Raw genomic sequence first — 24,397 nt, forward strand, 5'->3', positions numbered from 1 at the left:
ATCTGCGCTTGAGAGCACCGAGTTACAGCCTGTTGCACGTTCGAACCCTACCTTGCACGCACCCCGATCGAATTCATCCGCGCTTGAGAGCACTGAGTTGCAGCGATCCATAGTGGCAATGCACAAGAGGTTGGCAGAAGAGCTGGCCAGCTGCAATGCCACATTATCGGACCTAGTGAAAAGCAATGCCAATACGGCGTCCAGTTTAGAGGACATCAAACTCCTCATTCTTCAAAGCTCTGCAGGTAGTTCGCGAATACCATCTCGATCAAGGGTGCAGGGAGGGTCTCGGAAAGGTGCAACTAAGAACCTGGAAAAGGACGTTCTCAAAGACAACCCCACAGTTATTATCGAAATCAATGCGGCAGTGAACGCGGATACCGTGTCAAGATCGCTTGCACAGACTCTATCTTCGTTTATGGATGTCTATCACAATAACCAGGATGACCCCCGGATGACATCGCGTGTCGTCAGCGTCCTCTTGTTCGGGCTCAAACATAACAAATCTCGTTCAGAATTCAAACACGGACTGGGCAAAAAGCATGCAAGTTTTCGCTTCAGTACAGCCAAACGTGCGGTGATGAACGCAAGAAATCTCTCCGACGAAAGTATACGAGCATATGCGGCAGAATTTACAACAACCAAAGCCTTTATTGATAGGGATGCTGACCGCAATGGAATTGATGTTTCTGTTTCTACGAAGCCTTCTTGGCTGCAACCAGGTGTTTTGGACAAGCAAACGCTGCACACCGCGCGAATGCATCACGAGTGCGTGAAGGCCGAGTTACCTCCGGATCCCTCCTGCCCGACTAGGCGCAAACATCTGTTCATATGCAAGAGGATCGTCACTATTATTAACGACTGTTTGAGAATCTCTCGGGATCGCTCAAAGGTCAAAATGTTCGAGAGCGGCCTCTTTCTACTGGTTAACTGGAGTGAATATGACTCTTTCCATCGCTCGCACTCGTCACCCACCTTTCGATTTTTGCACAGTGATGCGGAATCCGTCCCCGCTTCCGAGATCCCTGACACTACTGTAGGGTGGGATACACACACATCCGTCACCAATCGGAAGCTTCTGGCTGCTCTTATATCGGAAAGCAAAGACCTGGTGATACAGGCGACTTATCAGGTCACCGTCACTGGTGGTTCGAACGGCGAAAACCGTGTCACAGAGATCAAGCGCAACATTAACATCTTGCGAATTGCTCTGCGCTTCGTCTGCGCCTATTGCCATTGTGGTGAGGAAATGACTCTTGGATCACATGCGTCAATGCTTCGAACAATCTATCGGATTGCTCGGTTTCTGAGGCAATTGTTCTCTGTTCGGGCGAGCTACAATCCTTCAAGTACAACGGCAACGCATGATGAGGCAACAGCTGTCAGTGGTGACGTGACAAGTGAGAGGAGCCAATCTTTGATACCCGAAATCACGCTGCGAGAGATGTTACCGGGTAGATCGGAGAAAGAGAAGGTTATCAGTGGGGTGTTGAAAATCTCCAAAGAGACATTCGCCAGATTAAACATTTCTGCACCGCAAGACATTGACAGCAGCGAAAGCGCTGTGCTAAGCGGCACCAATGAGTGGAGACATCAAACAGAAGATTTGGAAGATGATTTCGACAGTGACGATGATGATATGGCGGGAATGCTAGACTAACATTTCTGCCCTGATAGGTTACGTAAAGTTCGGATTTGCACGACCAGTGTCAAGACGGGTTCAGCAGTACGCGCTAAGCTGCATGCCAACAATCGCACGCCTTCACTATCAGAAGCTGCAGTATTAGAGCAGGTGAAAAAGTCGGAGCTCGTTCTAGTGGAGGACATCACTCGGGAAAATCGCATGAGGGGTGCGATCAGCATTCGAAAAAATCATTTCGGCTGCTCATGTCGGCAAGAGTGAACAGGGCGGAACCGATATAGTTTATCCTACCTCCATAGTCACCCAATGAATGAACGAATTGCACCACCATGTATCCCCCAACTTTTTCCGAGCAGCATCTCACTCGTTCAAACCGAAGAGCATGTCCAAGCATGACCCATTCTTCGGTCTTAACAGTCTCCCTAACCCGGATCTCCGCCTCCTCCAGCTTAGACGGGTCCAACAGGACCTCGCTAAGCACCCTGAAAGCAAAGTCCGTGACGCTATGAAACTCGTCCGGGCATCCCTTGACGCCGCGCATGGCGTCCTTCGTGACAGCGGCGTGGTTGCGGCAGATGGCGTTGGCGGCCTGCTTACGGTGTTGGGCGCCCTCATGGCTATCGTTGAGCACGTGCTTGCCGCGGGCCGTCTCGACGGCCAGCGACACCGGGCTCCGCGGGCGCAGGAAGGACACCGGACCGATCTGCGGCGGCAGGGCGCCGATGTGGGTTCAGTCGTCGCTCTGCAGGTACGTGGCGGGCTCCCAGGCGTCCCGCGCGGCAAACCAGCGGCGTAGGTTCGGGCGGTCGTCGGCTAGCTCCAGGTTGCGCCAGAACTTGAGAGAGGAGCGGGCGCGCTCGAAGATCGTGGCTGGGGAGGAAGGGGTGTTAGGATCAGGCGGGCATTGTTTGGAGAAGCAAAAAAAGCGAGGACAAAGGTGATGAGGACTTACAGAGATGTCGACGAACGAGGGCTCCGGGCCCGGGTAAAAGAAGGAGCCCTCAAAGTCGCCGAGGCAGGTCTGGATGAGATCGAGGGTGTGGTTGACGCGTATAGAAGTCCATCTATTAAGCGAGATTCGAGTCCCTTGTCAACGTCATAAAGACCGAGTTTCTCCGTCACTTTCTCAATTGTTTCGACTACCATTCGTCGGTACGGGTCAGATTCATCCTTCAAATCGTCCGTTAATCGCGCGATAACATCGCCCCCCCAATCTTGATGGCTATCTGCAATGTTGTGTCGACAACCGCCCGAAAGTTACGCCGATCTAAGGCCATCCGTCGAATCCAGAAGCATCGAAAATATTCTGGAACGATCTCTTCACGGACATATTTTGGCTCAACACCGGAACAAGACACACACTGCATCACAACTTTCAGAACTATCACCTTCATTTCTTCCTCTGGAGAGCGGAACTCTCGTATTAGAATCGTTGTCACCTCCCTCGCATAGTAATTGGCGTATTCGGGATCCATTAATGGGATGATGAACCCGATCGCTTTCAAGAAAGCCCCCAGCGTTTTGCCCTTATGCAATCGAAGTCCTTGCCACAGAGGCTTCCCCATGTAATCAACGCTGTGATGTTCGCCATACAGGGTCTTACGGCTGCCCTGGGTCCAGGGCTATGCTCCTCTACGTCCTGCAAGGGCTATTTCATCCTGCCCGGAAAGTACGGGAAGTATACTGGCGAATATATAATATGCTTTACATTTACGCACAAGAGGGTCTTGTCCCGTTCTATCCAAGCATGCGATGTGCCTTGCTCGAGGAAGACGACGACGAATACGGGCCAGAACGATACGAACGCTCAGAGCTTTTGAATATCATTTAATACAACGGCGTTCTGGCTGTAGCGCAATGCGCGCCACTGACCAGCCCTAACCATTTTAAGGGACGCACCTTCAACGAAAATCTGGGCACATGTTAGCACTGGAAGTAGTTTGCGGTGGTAGAAGGCTGTATTGTACATTTGAGGAAGAGAACAAGCATTGGTTGATTGGACTTCGTGTAAATATAACAAACTAAAGTCTAGAGAACGGCAAACGACTCCGGGTCAATCATCAGAAGTGCGTCCTCTTCCTGGCCCATAGTGTGTTTGTGGACGATTTTGCCAAGAGCTTCTCTTTCCTGGGCAAAAACCTTGTCAGGTGCCATATTGAGTGAAATTTGCGAGGCAAAGCTTGGAACAAAGACGAAGTCATCAGAGTGTCCTTTCGAAATTAATGAGAGCAAACCACCATTCCCAAACATGCTAAGAAGGTACCAACTAAGAGCACTGACGTAGCTCACATCCAAATTTTGTCCCGCTAGCTCTATACCGCTCTGTAGCATTGGCCGAAAGCGGGGCGTTAGCGTGAAGGGAAGGGTAAAAGAAGGAGCCCTCAAAGTCGCCGAGGCAGGTCTCGATGATCAGACGTCTCGACGATCAGACGTACCACCCGCACGCCTCGCAGTAAGAGCCCAGCTCGCATCATGTCCAACCGCCAGGATATCCCAGCGTCGGAGGAGCTCCATGTCATAACATGTAAGAGCTCAACCACAAAAAAAATTACCAAATGGCCTTGCACTGAATCATTTAACGCGTTTGTACTGAAACGTTCGACAACTTTTTGAAGTCTCTGAGACTTTCACAATTCATAGATGTGTCTACGACGACATACGTGACTAGGTGCTCATGTGTGGTTGACCCTTTGTACAAAATACGTGCGTCAAGTACTCATCTGTAACCAAATAGCTGACTTCGGACACGGCCTGAAAGCCTCTAATAATGAAGTAGGGGAGCTCAACTTCGAGAGACCCGCAAACGTGTTCAGAAACGGATGTAGCTGTACTCCAGAATCGACTGTTCGGGGGAACCATCGGACGCCACCGGAAAGAGAAAGTTTTCAACTCCGAGAAAACAGTCTTTACAGCCTCGTCCTCCGACACCTCGCTCGGTGTGGCTGAAAGCCTTACCGCGAAAACCTTGCTTACAAGGTCAACTGCTTGAAGTGATGAACGTGAGAGAGGGTGAGTGTACGACATACTTCGAAAATCGAAATCTCGGCTCTTTCGGACAAGGGCATCGACCGTCGCCTTGCGACGAACGTATGGCATACATGTTCCCACCAGCAGTGCCGCCGCCGAATTCTCATCGGTCTCATCTGCGACATACAGCCCCATAATGCGAATCGCTTCATGCACGGTTCCTTCTTTTCCTCCTCCTTTCCTCCGTCGCACAATATTTCTCATGTCCGCGACAGAGTTTATGCCAATAACTGTGCACAAATCTTTGCATGATGGGAAAATTATCTCTGCGAGCTCGGTGCACGCTGCGAGAGACTGGGTTTCCTGGAACGAGGGCTTGAACTGGGCAGAATCGGACAACGAATGAACAGCGCGGGCCAAGTTCTCATACTCTTCCAAGGTGCAGTCTACCACTGAACGAATGCTTCCGGTAGAGCTCTCTTCGTAGTGTGTGTCCTGCTCCGTATCCCCTTGTCGCGGTTTGAAGTTTGGTACCGGCTTCTGGATGAGTACCAATGTTTTCTGTCTCAAAGTATTTAGGAGACGTGCACATTGCCGTTCTGCCGTTGATCCAGACCCGATCCGAGAAAAGAATTGAAACTGGCCAACAACCATGCGCTCGATTTCTTCAACTCGAGATAAAAGCGTAGCCACTTTCCCCTCCACGCTATACATTCGCAAATTTTGTACCGCCTCCCCATCACCAACTCCATTTTCGCTCTGGCGATTAAAAATTTCTCCGTCTGTTTCATAGCTCACCTGTCCTGAGCACTCATAATAACGCCACCGCAACTGAGTGGCGTCATCTTCCACCAAGCGAATATAATCAGGAAGAATCCACACCATCGCTTGTTGTTCATCGAACCCCTCCCTTGCCACGTATTTCAGTTTCCCTTTCACTCTTCCCTCGACCACTTCCTTAGTTACTAACTCTGCCCGCCACCAGACGGATGCAAGCGTTCTCTCACCTCGCCTTCGTCCTTCCCCTTTGGTTAATTCGATGTCCCAGAGGACCTCAATTAGTATCCCAGGTACCAGAGACTGCATTTCAGTACAGTAGTCTGAGCCTTGGGAAAGGCTTCCTGTCACTATGAATTCGTCATGAAAAAGCACGCTCGTCTTTTTTTACACGTGGCAGGCAAGACCCCCAAGTTTTGTTTCCCGAAGTCACCAAAGGACAAACGGGGCTTCGTCCCGTCCTTTCTCTCGGCAACCAGATTCCGAAGTGGTGCGCAACCCTGCCGACTTACCCCAAATACCACGCACATCCCCCGCCATGGTCGAGCAAAAAGAGGTCATCCGCCCACCCCCTGATGTGTATCTGATCGACCCTCCTCCACCCCCCTTCACCGTCCCCTCTGCCTACCGCGCCCCGCGCCCCGCCCTCTCATCTCAACTCGCAAGACTTCATCTTCGATCTCGTGTCGTCCACATTGTGGCCGCCTTCTCAGGCTCCTCCATGCCAATCTTACAAACCCCACCGTATGTCGCCCGCATGCGCCATGCTATGATGCCGAGTGGAAGAAAATTAGAGAGGAACCAGATAACTTTGACGAAGTGTCAAAGACAGTCAAGGTGGAAACTGGGGAGGCGAGTGATAAGACGGCGACGAGCGCGGAGGAGGAGGCGAGAATTGATAATAGGAGGAGGTTGAATAAGTTAATGCAGGATAAAAAGAATTCAAGAGCCGGCGGAAGGGATAAGGATGTGTCGGGGACAGAGGCAGAGCCAGTGGACACGGTGGAAGATGTCAAGAGCCGGCGGAAGGGATAAGGATGTGTCGGGGACAGAGGCAGAGCCAGTGGATACATCGTATACACTGGAGGAGGTTGTGTATTGAAGATATGAGGGATATAGATGAGGACAAGTACTACATTTCCATGTGCGTCGGACAGTGGGAATCGTCGACAGCGCTGAACCAAGAGATCGACAAGCGGCAGCTGCTCGTGGATGACGAACGTGCCAAATTGAGCGCGGGAAAGGCAAGGGCAGCGGAGGTGGCGTGGTAGAAGCGCGTACGAGCAGACGAGCTTCTGTCGATGTCAGAGCTGAGCGCGCCGTAACTCAAGCAAAAGCGGCACGAGCGCGCGCTTTGCGGGGCTACGGAAGCACGGTTACGGGGGAAAGGGTCAAGCTCGCGGCGAAGGCGGAAGCGTAGAGGAAGGCTGAGGATATAGAGAAGATGGGCATGGAGAGGCCACAAGAGTATCTGACCGAACTGCGAACGGAGCGAGATGAGCTAGCTGAGCGTTTAAATCGAAAGGACGCCGCGCGCGAAGCGAGGTGGGATCGGCGGTGGCAGGCTGCAAAGGAACGAATGAGGTTGTTGGCACAACAAGCAGGAAGCAATGCAGGTTTCGACGAAGACCCAGGGCGAGGGAACTCAAAGGGGCGCGAGAGAGGAAGTGGGAAGGGAAGAAGGAGGGGCCAGGGGAGGGGACGAGGGAGAGGGCGTGGGAAGAAAAATGTGGAGGAGGACACGTTTGGGGTGGACGATGCGGACTGGGATGTGTACAGATCAATGAAGGTTGGAAACGATGGGACGGATTCTGAAGACAACTCTGGAGAAGAGCGTGTTAGTTTGAAATCTGTGCGTACTGAGATTATGATTGAGTGTCTCGTTAAACCTGTCAGGAAGTACCGCTTCTACGAGGTTATCACTGAGGATGGAATTGCTGGTTTCACGGAGAAGCTTTTCGACATCGGCGTGAATAGCACGCATCTCGCTGTCGTGGTAGTGATGTTTGGCAAATATGAAGTAGTATAGCGTGAAGAAACCGAGAAGAAGAAAACACATTCGATACATGGTGAGTAATTGCTGCCAAGCTCCCAGCCGTGAGCGAGCCTGTGTGGGGTTTGTTGGTCGCCATCCTGCATGAAACGATCGAGAGGATTTCCTCTCCCGCTCAGATGTAGAATTCAGCCGTGGGAGGCGCAGTGAGTGGGAGTCATGGAGGCCAGATAATGTTGCAGATGGGTGCAGGTTACGAGCGGTAGTGCGATATTGTGTCGGGAGATCGGAAATGTCGAACGACATCGGAGAGTGGAACTTATGTGTGCTACTTGTTTTAATTGGCTGTCTCTACAATGACTTCATTCATCTATTTTTAATTGGGCCCTCGTCGTCTGCCCGTGCCGCACGTCGCACGGGCCGTGCGGCGCGCGAATGATCACAAGTGGCTCCTTGGAAAACTCCCTATCGCTTGCGGCTCGTCGCGCTGAAGAGCTACACCGAGCTCGGTGTTAAGGAAGTCGGGCTGCCGCGTGCAAGCGTGGTTGTGCGAATTACTGGTGTGTGCGTTGTACGCATCTTCGGTGCGCATGTAGCGATGCTGGCCTGCTCCGCCTCAACACGGAGCTGCGACTCTGCTTCCTTCTCCGCTTTTTTTCTTCTGTTCCGAGCAGCTTTTTATTCTGTTCCACCCCCCAATCTCCGGGCGACTTCATTGCCTTCGGGTAATTGGGGATTAGCGTTGTCCGCCGGTTCTGCTTCTTCCTCTTCGACAACGCTCTCCAGTCTCTCAAGCGCCTGCGCTTCGACTAGTCGCTTTGCAATCTCGCGATGGTCATCACTGGCGACTCCTTGCTCATCCGGAACTACGGCCGCTCCGATTTTCAACGCAGCGATAAGTCAGGGAACACATGCGGAGAACTAAGCCATTCGAGGAGGGTAACCGTCGTGCCTGGATAAGCAGTAGAAAATATTCCCCTCCATGATCGAGGCAGTGCAACTCAAATTATTCTCTTCGGGTTTAAGACATTGTGTGGTACGGTCACTGTGACAGGCGTGAACTAGTCCAACTCTTCGGACAGAGTCCGTGAGCTTCAAGAATTGAAATGGCTTGTGGACGTCAACATAAATAAATCCGGAAGTGAACTGGCATTTCTTGACAACAGCGAAAGGTGTCTCTTGATATGCATCCTGCATTTTCATAAATGTTTCGATTGCAAAGTAAGCTACGTGCAGCTCATCAATGTAAGCAATTCTTTCATCTTCCGCAGGTGTAGGTACAATTTGCGGTTCGTCATCGAACACGAGTGCTTGAACTGCAGAGCCTTTCGAGAGCATGTCGTGCGGTCTTGAATGCGATGTAACAACTCCAAACCCGTACAGGGATTTTTTCATTCGACATGCCTTTTCGAAGAATTTGGGGTCATTGGGACCCGCTTCTACAATGAAGTCGGCAGCAATACAAGTCATAGTCGCATGGAATGAACCTTCAGCATCTACCGTACGTTCACTTAGGACCCATTCCGCCCTTCTCGGGTTGTTGTTAATAGTAGTAGATGGAGCTCCGAGTACGTGCTTCAACAACCCATTTCTAATAATACTCAAAGCCTTCTCTGCCTCACCGTTCGTTTTCGTTACATAGTTATGTACGTCTCTTCTTCGTCCGCAAATGAGATTGACCACTGAAGAGATTGCCTTGCCTTCCATTTCACAACTGCCGTCTACAGAATAAAGAGCAGATGAAAGCCGTTTTTTCCAATCGTTATTAATAATGTGATCCATTCCCTGTATATGGGCGTCATGACCGTTGGAATCTGCCATGGCCTGCTTAAGGGGCTGGTGAGCGCATTCGAAAACAAGTTCGGCGAAGTGCTGCACGTGACCCATTGCAGGGATAGAATGCATATAAAGCTCTAGAAGCCGATGGATATTCGGCTTGTCCAGCTCTTTCCCCGCCATAGTACTGCTTCGACAAAGGTCATTGCAGTTTCGTATGTACATCTTGCAATGGCGTTCCAAGTCTGCCATATGCGCCGTGCCATCTTCACGATTGTACCTTTTCACCTGCTCCAATCCATCCACATGCAACTTAGGATACCAGTATGTCTTGCTGACAAGTTTGCTAAACAAACTGAGGTTCTGTACAATTGAACACAGTGCTTGTTTGGATACATTAGATATTTCTTGAGGGCAGGATAGGTTATCAACAATCTCTTTGAATACAGGAGAAGCAATCAATAATATCGAAAACGTTGCCGATATGCTTGCCGTGTACATACTATTTGTACTGAAATTGTAGATGCGTGTCTCAGTTACCAGGCGGTTTGTTCGCAACAAGGAACAGATTAACCCGTCTACCTGCTTTCTTCTAGTCGCGGTAGGAAGGGACTTAAAGGCAAGGGTTAAAATATTAATTGCGTTACCAGCCAGGAGCACTTTATCTACTCATTCATAGCCTGAATCTCCCGGATTTACATTGCGGTTGAGGCTGCAACGGAAAGAACTGTCCGATCATGATTGTGTGCTGTCCGTCAATGGCGATCATGAATTTGTGCCGTGTGGGACAGCAGAAAACGTGCCATGATTTTGAGAACCTAAAACTAAATATCAGTAATGCATAACTGTTCTCTTGAAATGTGGAATGAAAAATCTATATTTGGACATGGTGAACATTGCGTATCAAATTTAGTGCGACATATGATTTGGGTGCAATCTCCCAAATATTTGATTCAGATATGTTTCAAACAGCGCTCTCTCAGATCTGTAAAGCTTCCATTACAGGCTTCTTCATGGTAGCGCAGAGACAGCAGCCAACCATTCATAGCTCGGCGTACCTGCTCAGTGAATATCAGTATTCACGGATAGCTAAACTGGTCATCCAGCAGGCATTATCTGTTCCACAGAACAGTATCGCTGCTGCTCGTGTGGAGCTGCACCCACCATCACCTGAATTCTCGTGCTGCAGTGCTTGTAGTTGATACACGCTCCAGTATATAAAAGGTAAAGAGGGTACCATCCTGGTCTCCGCGATAAAGTTCCTCAACCCATCTCAATCCACAACAACCCATCTGAACTGTTGGGGGCAACAACCCATCTCAGAACCATTCCAATGACTACGACTAGGCGTACGACTCGTGCAAAGCGCTCTATTGCACAAGCGAGTAGCTCGAGCCATGGTGAACCGTTACATACCCCTGAGTCCCGCACTGTGGCTCCCCCACGCACATCACCGCGTAGTACTGCTCGGGACTCGCAAAGCACCCCACTACGAAGCGGGAAGCGTCGCGTGCAGCTCGCGACGCCAACCACTCTACATACCCCTGAGTCCCGCCCTGTGAATCCCCAACAAACGCCAAGGAGCAGTCGTAAACGAGGTTGTCCGCCAACAGATGCCTCACCCACTGCTCAGAACTCGCAAAGCTCAGGATTGCGAGACGGGAAGCGTCGCGCCCTTTCTGCGACGCCAGCAACTTCACACACACCACTCTCAACGCCGCCAGACACAACGCAACTCTTTAATGTTCCCATCCGACACACTTCACCATGTCTCCCGGATTCTACCATGCGAAATCAACCCAGCCCGACCACAGCGATACGAAGATCGCCCCAAAGGCGGTCATCAAGTGTTTCGCTGGATTCCGGTACAGTGCAGCGTAAATTGTGGAGCATCCGCTCATTGGTAATTGCAGCCCGAGGGATAGCTGCGGAACCCGAAGTAGCTCCAGCTACCCCAAATGCAGCAGAATCTTCACCACCCGAACTGCAAGAAGAAGATGCTCTAGCTACGCCAAATGCCGCAGAATATCGAACACTGGAACATGAAGATGAGTTGTCTAAATCTGGTAGTGACGCTGAGTACCGTCCCCCTCCGCCCTCTAACACTCGAACGAAAAATGGACCCCCATCGCAACGAAGTCCGGCCAGTCGCAGTGTTGCGAACAGCGAGACATCACCTTTTAAAAAGAGAGTATACACGTACAAGAGTCGCCGTCGCGGCAAGGGTGTGGAGAGTGTGTTACTTAAACGACGCCGTGCCCACGCTGATGCGTTCCAAAACATGGAGGTGGATAAGTTAAAATGTTGTATCCATCGCCGTTGTTTTTACAAAGTTGACGCTCGATACGTCAAGGCTCAAGTGGAACATGTATCTTTGCTGAATAGGGCGGGGAGACGAGCTTATCTGGAGGGCTTGTTGGAAGATAACTCAGGGATGTTTTTCTTCGATGGAAAGGCGGTGTGTTATAAGTTTCTAGAGAAGTCCCTGCAGTTTTCTAGGGATTTCCAGGGCTCTGTTAAAGGCACACCGTTTAGCAAGAGGAGGTCTTCCTTGACTTCTACTGTGAGAAACTCAGAAGCTAATCAACGGGACGCGGTCATATGCTTCCTTGAACGTCTTTCAGAAAGCACAGCCGACCATATGCCCGACCGAAACGAACAGCACTTGCCCTATTTCCAAAAAGCCCAGGTCTTCGACATCTTCTTCTCTGAGTTCAGTCGCCTCTATTCGCGCGCCCCACCCACGCGAAGCTATTTTTACGAGACATGGCAAAAGCACGTGCCCAACATCAAGGTGCGGAGGGTGCATAGGTTCACAGTGTGTTCCGAATGCGATCTCATCCGAGACCTGCTCTCCAAAGCCGGTACCGATGAGTCAGCAACTCGGCTACTTCGTGAGCGAAAAACCACTCACAACGATATGGTTGCAGCGGAGCGGCGCGAGTACCAGAAGAAGTGTGATAAAGCAGGACTGTATCCTGCTAAGTATTGCTCTATCATTCTGGACGGTGCCGACCAGTCCGCCTTCGGTTTGCCGCATTTCCTCTTCAATACTAAGCACACAAAGGGGCACAGTATCAAAGTTAAGCTAATTGGACTGCTTGAACATGGTCCCGTGAAACATCTGTCCCTGTTCACTATGACAGATGAATATGAGACAGGCGCGAATCACGTACTAGAAGCTCTTCATCGGACGCTGATGGTACAGGCTGAGAAGGGCCCACTCCCGGACACCCTGTTCGTGCAGGTGGACAATTGCACTCGCGAAAATAAGAACAGATACTTCTTCGGATACATGGAATCCCTGGTTGCATGGGGGGTGTTTCAAGAAGTCTTTGTGTCGTTTCTACCAATTGGTCATACCCATTCTGACATAGACCAGGCGTTCAGCTGCACTGCTCGCCGGCTCAGGCATCATGAGGCTATAACTCTGGAAGACCTGATCACTGAGCTCGGGAAGGCATATAACCCTCCCCCTCACGTTGCTGATCTTCGCCAGATTATAAACTTCTCTGGGCTGTGTGACCAAGAAAGGTGTTTGGAAAAGCCTCAACGGTTTTCCCATTTTCGATATTTCAAGTTTCACCGTGTGGAGGGGATCCCAGAGTATCGTGGCAATTCTTTTAACACTGCATGTTCCGCGCGGGTTGGGTGTAACGACGATTGGGGCTCTCTCAAGGTTGGGCAGTGCACCGGAGGCTTCCTGAAATTTGCACCTGACCTTGCCAAAACACCACCGACCGAAGCCACATGTCCTAACGATCTTGATAAAATCAACACCCGTCTTGTGTCTGAGGAGACACGAGTGAATGACAGGAGAAAGTTAGCCCAGCTACGGCTTCTACGCGACCGCGTGTATGAATCAAGACTGGAGAGATTCCACTGGAATCTGCGCGACGTATTTGAGATGAAGGGAAAGTATAGAACAGTTACTGATGCGGTTGATGGCTTGCAAGACGAAATTGAACATGATGAAGTTGAAATCGAGATGGAAGAACAACCCCTGCAAGACCTCGAATACGAATGTAATGACTTCGTAGCGGTACGCGGTTCTTCTTGCTCTATAGAAACCGTCCCGTTCTGGGTCGGGCGTGTCATATCAATTCACAAGGACGATGAAGGCGTAACTACGGATCTCACCATCCATTGGTGGGAAGTGTACAATGGTAAATGTGCCTGGACAGGTAAGTATGCACCCTCTGGGTTACATGACATCAGGAAACCGTGGACAGAGTTTATCAGTGTCGCAACTGTTTTGTCCAGGTTTTCGGAGTTGAAGAAATCGAAAGAGATCAGCGCAGCAGCGGCGAGGCAAATTAGGCAGGCTCTTGGAGTTGCGTGATATGCTGGGTGGCCTCCGCTACTCGGTGGTCAGCTTGACGCAGTCAGATACGGTAGTGAGGGTGCAATGCCCTGGTAAACTTTGGTAAACGTGGGTGCAGCAGTACCAAAGGCCGGTTGCGACGCACCCTGGGTTTGACCAAAGATATTCATATCAGCTGAGCCTACAGCAGTAACTGGCAAAAGAGCATCTGACTGCCTCCAGTCTCTCTACTGCAATATATATGCCACAAATGCGCATTACCATAGATATTTCTCCAGCGCACACCCCACCATACTGCATCGTTAGTTGTTTGAGGCCCGACATGTAGTTCGTGGATGTGAGCAAGTAGCGAAGGTTCCTTCGAGGCAGACATAACTTTTATTTCTCTTCAACCTTTCCTAGATCTACGAAATGCACATATTAAGCCGGAACAAATTACCAATATGTATTATCACGAAGCCACACTCCCTTGATGATATTGACCACCTTATCAATTGACTTGGCAGTGGCTGGATGTGCAATCAACGGTACGGCCGATGGGTTCGACCTCACCAGTGAGGGGGGGTTGTCCACCTTCAGCTCCTGATTTTCTGTCAGACGAATATCGGCTGGGAGTTTATCTCCCAATTTGACTTGGGTTTGGAGTTTGCGACGCGGGGGGGGGGGGTGGACGTGACGATACGGGTCATCGTAGTGGGTCGGGGAGGCTTGAAGTGGGCCACAATCGCCAACTTCGAGCAAGTCCAGACACAATTTAGGATTAAATTCTGTCGGCAGATTGTGAACAGGTATCAAATTTTTATATAACATAAATTGTACTGCAATTTCCAAGTAAAATTGTATGATAATTTTTTTGATTTGGCCTATACAGAATCCCCCATCCCCCAGATTTAGAGAGTACATGTTGGACGATAACTTCTAAACTATTTTGGTTTGTCCACTTCTGTTTCCTGCATATCACTACTACTGCTCTAAGCTTTACAACCATATAAAAATATCTGGAATCCGAAGGGGTGCCCCTGGTACTGTTTGGTATCCCAAATTCTGGTTACCACCAAACCAGTGTTGTAGTCGCGTAGCATCGCAGCGATCGTTCGGTTGTATCGCTCCACCTGCCCGTTCGTCTGGGGATGGTACGCCGATGCGTACATATTATTTATCCCCAGAACACGGCACGTGCTGTGGAAGAACTTGGCATTAAACTGCGGTCCGTTATCCGACAGCAACGTGCGCGGGACGCCGTACTTAAACACCCACGATTCGCAGAACGCAACTGCGACGGTGTATGCGGTTATCGTGCGAAGCGCAACGACTTGCGTCAGCTTGCTAACGCGGTCCGTGATCACGAGCAGGAACCGTTTTTCTGACTTCGTCTTGGGGAGCGGCCCCAAGATGTCGATGGCCAGACTCTCGAGGGGCCTCGTAGCTGGAAACAATCTCAATCGGTTGAGATGTTTCCTCAGCTTGACCCGGTTCATCGCGCAGGTTCGACAACCTCGCACCGTGGCGGCAACATCTGCGGCCAGATGGGGCCAGTAGTACTCGCGACGGAGCGCGTAGTACATACGGTCCTGGCCCGGGTGCCCTGCGATGACCGGGTTGTGGCACAGGCGAAGGAGCCTGGCTCGGAGCGTCCGAGGTGCCACCACCTGCACGATAGCAGGGTCGAAGGGTTGTCTCCGTTTGAGCACCCCCTGGTGGTCCTCGAAGAACGCGGAGTCCCGGGACTCTGACTGTCGTGCCAAAACGGTTTGGCAGAAGTCATCCACGCGTTGCTCTTCGGCAATCTCCTCTATCGTAAGAGGAGCCGGAAGGTCGTCCTGCGGAGGCGCGACCGAAGAGTCGTGCGCGCCAGCCTCGTGGTCTGCGGTGCGCTCGATGTCGGTGGCGTCGAACTCGTCATTCTCCTCCCAGAACGAATTGGGTCCTTGGAGAGCGGGGGCTTCGTCGTCGCCCCTCGGCTCGTCGCGCGCTCGGGCGCGCGACCTTCTTTGTGATCTGGCTTGGTTCCGTGTCGTCGCGAAGATGTGCTCGACCTCGTGGTCGCAGCTCGCGATGAAAACGTGGCCCGCGAGCTCGTTCGATACGTCTCGAACGGTCGTGCCCGCGTCGAAGGTGGGAATGTTGTCATCCACCTCGACGCTGGGGCGACGGTCGTTGGCGACTCTCGGCGACACGAGTCGTGACAGGGCGTCTGGTACCTGGTGCACGCGCCCGGGGCGGCACTGAATGGTGAAATCGTATTCAGCCAGACGTAGCCGCCACCGGGTGAGTCTTCCGGAACTCTCGGTGAGGGACATGAGCCATCGGAGGGCGTCATGGTCCGTCCGTACGGTGAACTTCGTGCCTTCTACGTACGGCCGTAGTGTGCGGACGGCCCACACTACGGCGAAGCACTCGCGTTCGGTAGCGCTGTAGTTGCGCTCACTATCGGACAGTGAGTACGACCAATACCCCACGGGCCGCCAGTCGTTCGGCTCTTCGTGCTCCTGAAGTAAGGTGCAACCCAGTTGGTAGGCACTCGCGTCGGTGTCTATCATGTACGGACGACCGTGCCGGGGCAACGCGAGGATCGGCGGAGCGATCATGAACTTCTTAAGGTTCTCGAACGCCTGAAGTTGCAGCTCCGTGGGGTTATAGAAATCGGGATCCGAATCCTTGCGCGTCATGTCGGTCAGAGGACGCGCAATCTTAGCGAACCCCTTAACGAATCGGCGGTATACGTTACACGCCCCGAGGAACGAGCGCACTTGCGTCAACGTCCTCGGGAACGTGAACGTCTTGAAAGCGTCGGCCGCCGTATCGGCCACGCTCAACTTGCTTGGGGAGATGACGTGCCCCAGGTAGTGCACCTTCGGTCGGAAGAAGCTGCACTTCTTGAGCTTAAGGGAGATACCGGAACTCTGCAGTAAGCTCAAGACGGTATCGAGATGCCTCGCGTGTTCTCCGTGCGTACGGGAGAACACGATCACGTCGTCGAGATAGACGAGGCATATTTGCCAGCGGACTCCGGAGAGTATTATGTCGAGCGCACGTTGGAAGGTGGCCGGTGCCCCTCTGAGTCCAAACGGCATGCGCAAGTGGCGAAACGTGCCCATGTGCGTCGTAAACGTGGTCTTATCCCGGTCCTCCGGAGCGACGGGGATCTGCCAATAACCGGAATTGCAGTCCAACGTCGTAAAGACGGCTGCATCTCCTAACGAGTCGATGCAGTCTTCCATCCGGGGCAGCGGATACGAATCCGCTGCGGTCTTCGCGTTGAGACGCCGGTAGTCCACGCAGAACCGGAGAGAGCCGTCTTTCTTCGGGACGAGCACCACCGGGGACGCCCACTGGGTGCTCGCGGGTTGGATAACCCCTGCGTTCAGCATTTAGTTGACCTCCTTGGCAACCATCTCGCGCATGGCAGGCCCCTTCCGATAGGGCATCGAACGAATCGGTTTCGTTCCCGGTTTGAGAGGGATGCGGTGCTCCGTGGCTCGGATCGTTCCGAGTGCACCGCTCCACAGACTCGATTGCTTACGGAACATCTCGAGTACGTGGCCACGGAGCTTGTCATCGTCGATGTATGACAAGTCCACCTCTTTTTCCCAATCCATCGGTGGGCTTTTGGGATTCTTTTTGTGGGGGCTTACGGTGCCTCCTGCTGTCGGTTGGTCTCTAGGTGGCCGATCGTCCGTACCCACCTGTTCCCTCCTAACGGTCTCTAGCTCATCGGAGTTTGGTCGTCCAGCTCTTGCCTTCCCAACTTGATCGGTCAAGTCGGTCAGGTGTAGCGCGTGTGCGACCCCCTCGGCGACGCGACGTTCGGGCGTCAGGATCGCGAGGGGGTTGCGCGTCGCATGCTCCACGACGGTGTGCTTCGGAAGCCGCCTTTCCCGACGCGAAAAGTTCGCGACGAGGACGTCGAAGGTCTGATTTGGCAGTACCTCGACGACGCCGTTCGTCAGCCTTACTTCATGTCGGTGTTGAAGTGACGGCTTCGGCTCCATGAATACGAGGCCCCTCCCGGCGGTGGTGACGCGCACTCGGGCTTGCGACCTCGCGGGGATGGTGACCCAGCGGGCGATTCGGATCGCCTGCAGGGCCTCCTCTCGTACATCGGGCCGTCTCGTCTGGCGTCCGCTACGCCTTGTACGGGGAGTTGGCTCCCCTTTTCCGTCGACAATGGCAACAGAGCCGCCTTGGCGCAGCTCCATCCGTTGAGCCTCGATGTCGATGCATCGCACGTGCGTATCGATGAAGGCCGTGCCGAGAAGGAGCGGCACGGCGAGCTGGTCCGCGACTACGAACGGAATTCGGAACACCGTGTTCCTCAACCGCACAGCCAGGCGGACGACGGCCGAAAACTTGAGGGGGCTGCTATTCGCGCCTGCCAATCGTGGCAGGGGTGCGTCGTGCACGACGTAACGCGTCCAATCGGGGGGAAGGTCGGCCTTCCTCACCAGATTATACCCCGAGCACGTATTAACGGCGATCGTGCGGGGTTTAAATGCATTTCCTTCTGTGGCTATCGAGCCGAGGACGTTGTAAATCTTCGACGTCATAAGGCAAATGACGCCGTCGACAACCTTCGGGGCGGCCTTATCGGTGAGTTCGTTCCGCCGGGGCCTTCGATTTCGGGGCTGGCCCCGCTTGCGTTTCCTTCTCACCCTTTCTTGAGGCGTCCGCCGATCAGTGACGCCCCTCGGATTACTCGAGTCCGTACGACACGGACTTTTCTCCGGCGACCTTGGGCTCGCGGGAGTCAGGGGGTCGACCGAACCTTTTCGGTCGTCGTTGCCCCTGGCGCCATCGTTACGCCTCACCGGGACGTCGGCTGTCCCGGTGTCTTGTTCCCCTAACGTCGGGCCTTCGGAGGCCTCGACGTGCGCTCCCTCCTGTATCGGCATTACAGGGGTTCCCGTGCTCGCCTCAGGTAGCGGGGGATGTATTATCGAACAATACCCCCCGTGTCCTTGGCGAGCACGCGGGGTCGGGTCTAGTTCGTGGGGAAAAGACGGCCCACGCGACCGCGTGTACGTAACCGTCTTTACCCTTTTTTCCAACTACCCGTGCTATCGGAGCTAACCTCCTGGCTATCGACGGCTAGGTCCTCTTCGGGTAGCCGGCCGCGTGGGTCGGGACGATTCCCCCACTGCGGCTCGGCGGCCGTGGCGAAGTATTCGGGTACTTCCGGGCCTTGACCTGCAGCGTCCGGTCGTCGCAGGATATGGGGGACGAAGCGAGTCGGCTCGCCTTCGTGACCCTCCGTGGGTAGAGGGTACGGATCTTCTACCCAGTCTTGCAGGTACATTATCGCATTTTGTACCTGTTGGGGTAACCGAGAGCGGTCTCGGTCCTCTCTCTCTCCTTGGCGCGGGTACCTTGTGTACGCCTGCCGGTAGGCGGGTCGATCCCGACGATCGACGTCGTTACGACGGTACCCGCCTCCACGGGGGGCGAAGCGTGCGCCCCCACCCGATCGGTTCGGGCAAACCGTGACGCGGGAGACGGCCCTCCCCCGCCGCCTGCCGGAGGAGATTACGCGCACCCGGGCGCGTCTCCATCTGGTAGCGTTAGTTCCTGTACGCCGTGAACATTCGTTGTTCCGGCGACAGGAACGGGCACGTGTACATGGCATGCCCGTACGTACGGCATAGCCAGCACACGTACGCGCTGCCGTCCGTTGAGGCGAAGGTCGCCGCGTGCCGCGCCTCCTCATCGGTGAGGAGGGGCACGCGAGGCGCTTCGCCTCCTCCACCTCGGTTCGAGATGTCGAGCTCTGCGACCCGGGGGTCCGTACCCCTTGCCACTCTTGGAGTGGCCACGAACGCGGTCGCGTAACTCGATGTCGTTCCGGTCGACATCGGTGAGGAGGTTCGTGCCCCCACGGGCCCTGCTCCTTGCGTAATGAAGACAGGGTCGGCCTGCCACTCATCCTCCCCGATATGGAGGGTCGAGGCGGGCGAACTTGTCGCGGCGGACTTCGTAGTCCTGCCAGCCTTCCCTGCCGGTTTCGAATCCGGCAGAGGTAGACCGCGCCGAGCGCGGTACGTTGTACCTTCCGCCGTGGCGATACGGCGGATGGTCGGAAGATCGGTCTTCTGACTGCCTGGCAGCCTTTGCACAGTTTCGGATACTGCGGCACGGGTTGCCGGTGCAAGTCCCCGCACGAAGTAGTGAGCGAGGGACTGTTCGGAGAAGACTGCCGTGCATCGGAACGCGGCAGTCTCGAGTCGGTCAGCAAACGTGCTTTCCGTCTCATGTGATTGCTGTCGCGCCGTAGCGACAGCGTCGTACGCTTCACCTAACACGTCGTCCGTGAGGTAGCGTTTTAAGAATTGATTCACGAGCCCCGGCCAGCTCACGTCGTCATGGAGCTGGCCGGCGCGGAGGCCACGCATCGTATAACTCGTATACAGGCGCTCCGCGTCGCGCTCGAGGAAGTGCGCGTGGACTCGTACCGCAACACCTTCGGTCAGGTGTTGCGAGTTGAAGGTGATTCGGATATCCTGCAAAAACGGCAGCAGCTGGATCGGGTCGGTACCGTCGAAGCTGCGCATCGTGGGACGGATCCCACGACAGCGTTGGACGTACTTCGCGATCCGTCCGGCGTCACTGGAGGTAACGAGCCTCGAGGTGTTATCCAAGCGGTACATACGATAGTCAGCAACGGCGCTGAACTCTTGGATCATCGTATGTACCGGCTCGAGCCCGGGTTCAGCGGGACCCAGCGTGCCGAAGGAGGTAACCGGTAGCGTACAGACGACTACCAGACCTGGATGCTCGGCGTAGCTCGCCCGAGGGTAGCCGCCCCAGCGGGGATCGACGGAGAACATCGGTTCTTCGGATCTGTGGGCGGCTCCCCCACGGTCCTGTTCGTCCGCGTACGATACGCGGTCCACTTGCCGCCTACTTCCGGCGATAGGCGGCAAGGCTTGGGTCTCAGACGCGAAGTTTGCGTCTATTGGAGGACGGCTTCCTTCTGCAGTCCGACTGGTAGCGGCACCAGTCGGACGCCAACCTTCGGGGGCGGCGGCGCTCGGAGGTACGGTACCACCGGGCCCTCTCGAGGGGGCACTGGGTAGCCTTTCGGCCATGGTACGTTCCATGTCACGAGCACGCCGACGAGTGGCGTCGAGCTCAGCAGAGAGGTGCGCGAACGCACCCAATTGCTCTGCGGACGGAGAGGTTCGGTCCTCGGGTCGTCTCACCGAGGTCGGCCTCTCAGGACGACCTTGCCCGGACGGTCCGGGCGAGGCGAAACGGGAGTCTTCGACGAGCACTATCCGCGAGTGTAACTCGTCGATCAGTGCTCAGAGATTCTCTAAGGACTGCGTCACTCTATCGAACCTCCCTTCACGCAGGGAGCGGAGTTCGGCCATACATCGAGTGTATACATGGTCCGATACATCGATCCGAAGGGAAGTACGGACTTCCTCGATGTATTCGGCTATGCGTTCGAACATCGCCGCCGCTCTTTCCTCGGAGGATCGGAGCGACGGTTCCCGGTCACGAGGACCTGCGTCGCCGTCGCCCGACGGGGCGGATGGGGACTGCACAGCGGCCGGACTCAGATCCGCCGTTTCGGAGCGGATCGAGGGCTCAAACTCTTGGCTCATCTCAACGCGATCGGTTCGCGGAGGGAAGCGGAAGTCTTCTCGGAGATCGGACTCCAGGGTCTTCTAGGTCGGGAGACCACTGTAGCATAAACACCCCCAGCGATAGGGGTGTATGCACAGTTCGACCGAGACCCCGTCCGATCGGGAAGACGGGGGTGAAGCAGGACACCAGCTAACGGCACCGGGCAGCGGGCCTGGGTAGCGTGGTAGAGCGGGAACGGGGAGGACGCCGGTACGCGCGAGCGGTTCGACGCCTCGACGCCCCGGCGCGGTACTGGGTAACGATCCAGTACCGACGAGCGGAGGCGGAGCCGGCTCGTGGGCGTACCGCACGCGTCCTCAACCCGCGCTCGGTGCCGCTCTAAGGTAGTTAGCGAGCGCTACCTTAGAATAAGCGGGAAGTCGGACCTTGACGGTCGGTGGGTGACAAGTCCGTGCTTGTCCTCTTCCCCCCACCGCCGGTCCGCTCCATATTTAATGTACATAATAACCTATCATAGTAGTACAGTACCGATGTACTGTAGCGGTCGGTCGACACTGTAATACTGTCAGCCATCGGGGCTGACAGTACACGTGTGTGCGCGCTCTTTGGTCCCGCGCGTACACGTGTACACGTGCGCCCCCTGTACTCGGGGGTACACGTGGTAGTACTGTAGGGCATCGAGCCCTACAGTAACCGATCCGATTCTGAGTTGATCTAATCTAAAATAAAGCCCCCAGGGGGGGGTTATACTACAGCTTTCTTATCTCCGCCACAACCAGACACAACTTCGAGCCGCCGACTACACCTCACTGCGCGACAGCCTATGAGACTCCTGTCGTGCTGAAGATGAAGCCGACGCCGTGCGTGCGGGACGACTGTTCATTCTCCCTTCCACGTACATTGGAGGTGACCGCTATATGAGGCAGCAGATGCACGACATCATTGCTATATCGAACCAAATTGGCCACCGGGACATCTTCCTCACCATGACATGCAATCCAAGCTAGCCGGAGATCAAAAAGAGCCCTACTGCCGAACCAAACGCCTCAGGCCAGACCGGATCTGTGCGCACGTGTGTTTCGTCTCAAAATGAAAGATCTCATGTCCTTGGTCATCAAAGAGGAAGTATTCAGAACCGTTGTTGCCCATGTACGAGTCATCGAGTTTCAGAAACGCGGTCTTCCCCACGCTCGCGTTGCATTTTTCCTAGATGAAGTCTCCAAGAATGATCTGCGTACTCCCGAAAACGTCGACCGCATTATCTCTGCCGAGATCCCGTCTTCCCAAGATCCAGAACTCCAAGAGGTCGTGCTCAAGCATATGATTCACAATCCATGTGGAGAACACAATCCAACAGCCGTGTGCATGGGCGAGCGGTACTGCAGGAAAGGGTTTCCAAAATCGTTCAAACACGAAACCAGCCAGTCCGACAGTGAGTACTACATCACGTACCGAAGAAGGGCACCGTCTGCAGGTGGCGTCTCCATCGAGCGACCCTCCCGTATTGGCCTACGACAGCAACCCGTCGTGGTCGACAGCTCCTGGGTCGTTCCCCACAGTCCTGTGCTTCTACGATCATTCGCTTGCCATTTGAATGTGGAACTCTGCGTGTCACGCGTTGGCGGAATCAAGTACCTCTTCAAGTATGTGTGCAAGGGGCAAGACCGAGTGACCATGGAAATTACTGCCGAGAACGAGCGCTACGACGACATCTCCAACTTCCAAGATGCCAGATACGTTTCCGCATTGAAGGCCACATGGAAGTTATTCTCCTTTGAAATTGTAGACAGCAATCCTCCAGTAGTCAGGCTTGCAGTGCATCTGCCCAACCACCATACGGTGTACTTTGAGGAAGGGCGAGAGCAGGAGGCGGCGCTTCGACCAGCAACAGGCACGAAGCTGACCGAGTGGTTTAAAGCCAATGAGAAGTACCCAAGCGCGAGGCATATTCGGTACCACAAGTTTCCAAGGTACTTTACGTGGAAGACACGCACCAAGTCATGGAGTCCAAGAGCAACCCTGCGAAGACGGAACGCCAGCAGCGAAAAGGAAGCCTACGATTTCAGTGGTACAGGTGCCAACGTAGTCGGTCGAATCTACACTGTCAGTCCGAGGGAGGGTGAGCACTACTTTCTTCGCCTCCTCCTCACACAAGTGCCAGGGGCAACTCTCTTCGAGAACTTGCGAAATATCGACAGCGAGCAGGGCACCAGCTTCCGACAAGCTTGCTTACGACTCGGATTGCTGGCCGACGATGCCGAGTGGAAGCACGCAATCCGAGATTCATTCCGGTCAAGCTTCGTTCCTCTTTCTCATCTGTTTGCTACGATTCTGGCACACTGCCAGCCTTCGGATCCTCTCTCGCTGTGGAACGACCACCTGGACATGTTTTTCACCGATATTCGCAATCGTGCACGAGGACAACCCATTCGAAGACAGCAGATTCGCGATGATCACCACGCCACATCTTACGTGCTTGGAGAGGTACAGGAGGCCCTGCAGACCGTGCGTTCCGATTGGACGCTCGCAAATTTCGGACTCCCACTGCCCGATGACAGCCTGCCCGCTTTGGAACAGCAAGACGAGATCGAGACCACCGAAGCACGAGCGCAGCAGTGGGAAGAGCGACTACAGACGTCGTTGCCGTTGTTGAACACAAATCAACGCCATTCCTTTGACTAAATAGTGGGCTCCATGCTTGCAGGCATATCCGTCTCTGCATTGCTTCAAGGGTCCTCAAGCGCCGTTGCGGGACCTTCTGTGCCGACACGAAGTGGCCGTCTCTTCTTCCTCGATGCTCCTGGCCGAACAGGCAAACATTCGTGCTCAGCGCCATTCAGGACTTCCTTCGTACGCGTCGTAAGCAAGTCATCGCTGTCGCTACGTCTGCTGTTGCCGCTGTGTTGCTCGACGGTGGACGCACCGCTCATTCCGTGTTCAAGATTCCCATTCCTGTATCTGCCGAAAGCACGTGCAGCTTCTCCGCAAACTCCGACACTGGCCGTGCACTGCAACAAGTCGATCTTATCATATGGGACGAGATCGTCATGTGCCATTGACATTGCATTGAGACTGTCGATCGCTCCCTTCGCGACTTGATGCAAACCGACCGGCCCTTCAGAGGAAAGTTCCTCGTGTTCGCTGGAGACTTTAGACAATCCTTCCCGTCGTTCCGGGCGGGTCCAGAGGTCAAATCGTGAGCGCGTGCGTCAAGGCTTCCCCGCTGTATCGAGAGTGCCGATTCCTGCGCCTTACCGAGAACATGCGCCTTCCTGCTCTCCGAGCGGACCCTGCAGCAGATGTGGAGGCTCTCAACTTTCCAGAGTTCCTC

At 54.0% G+C, this 24,397-nt stretch overlaps 4 protein-coding genes; 2 read left to right on the forward strand and 2 right to left on the reverse strand.

The window, feature by feature from the left end:
• Positions 1 to 2,002: 2,002 nt before the first annotated feature.
• CHC_T00002365001 (hypothetical protein) lies at positions 2,003 to 2,257 on the reverse strand. Its single transcript, XM_005713395.1, has one exon. The coding sequence runs from the start codon at positions 2,255 to 2,257 to the stop codon at positions 2,003 to 2,005; it is 255 nt and encodes an 84-aa protein (XP_005713452.1).
• A 1,009-nt stretch (positions 2,258 to 3,266) lies between these two features.
• Positions 3,267 to 3,473, forward strand: CHC_T00002366001 (hypothetical protein). The gene has a single exon (XM_005713396.1). The coding sequence runs from the start codon at positions 3,267 to 3,269 to the stop codon at positions 3,471 to 3,473; it is 207 nt and encodes a 68-aa protein (XP_005713453.1).
• A 108-nt stretch (positions 3,474 to 3,581) lies between these two features.
• On the reverse strand, positions 3,582 to 3,973 carry CHC_T00002367001 (hypothetical protein). XM_005713397.1 is given in 2 exon segments: positions 3,582 to 3,670; positions 3,671 to 3,973. 1 exon segment carries the CDS (start codon positions 3,971 to 3,973, stop codon positions 3,671 to 3,673), a length of 303 nt encoding a protein of 100 aa, XP_005713454.1. The 3' UTR covers positions 3,582 to 3,670.
• Positions 3,974 to 22,155: 18,182 nt separating this feature from the next.
• CHC_T00010208001 (partial DNA helicase) lies at positions 22,156 to 23,748 on the forward strand. The gene has a single exon (XM_005713398.1). The coding sequence runs from the start codon at positions 22,156 to 22,158 to the stop codon at positions 23,746 to 23,748; it is 1,593 nt and encodes a 530-aa protein (XP_005713455.1).
• The last annotated feature ends 649 nt before the right edge of the window (positions 23,749 to 24,397 follow it).

This window comes from Chondrus crispus, genomic scaffold (assembly GCF_000350225.1).
Source record: "Chondrus crispus Stackhouse genomic scaffold, scaffold_136, whole genome shotgun sequence".
NCBI classification, from domain to species: domain Eukaryota; phylum Rhodophyta; class Florideophyceae; order Gigartinales; family Gigartinaceae; genus Chondrus; species Chondrus crispus.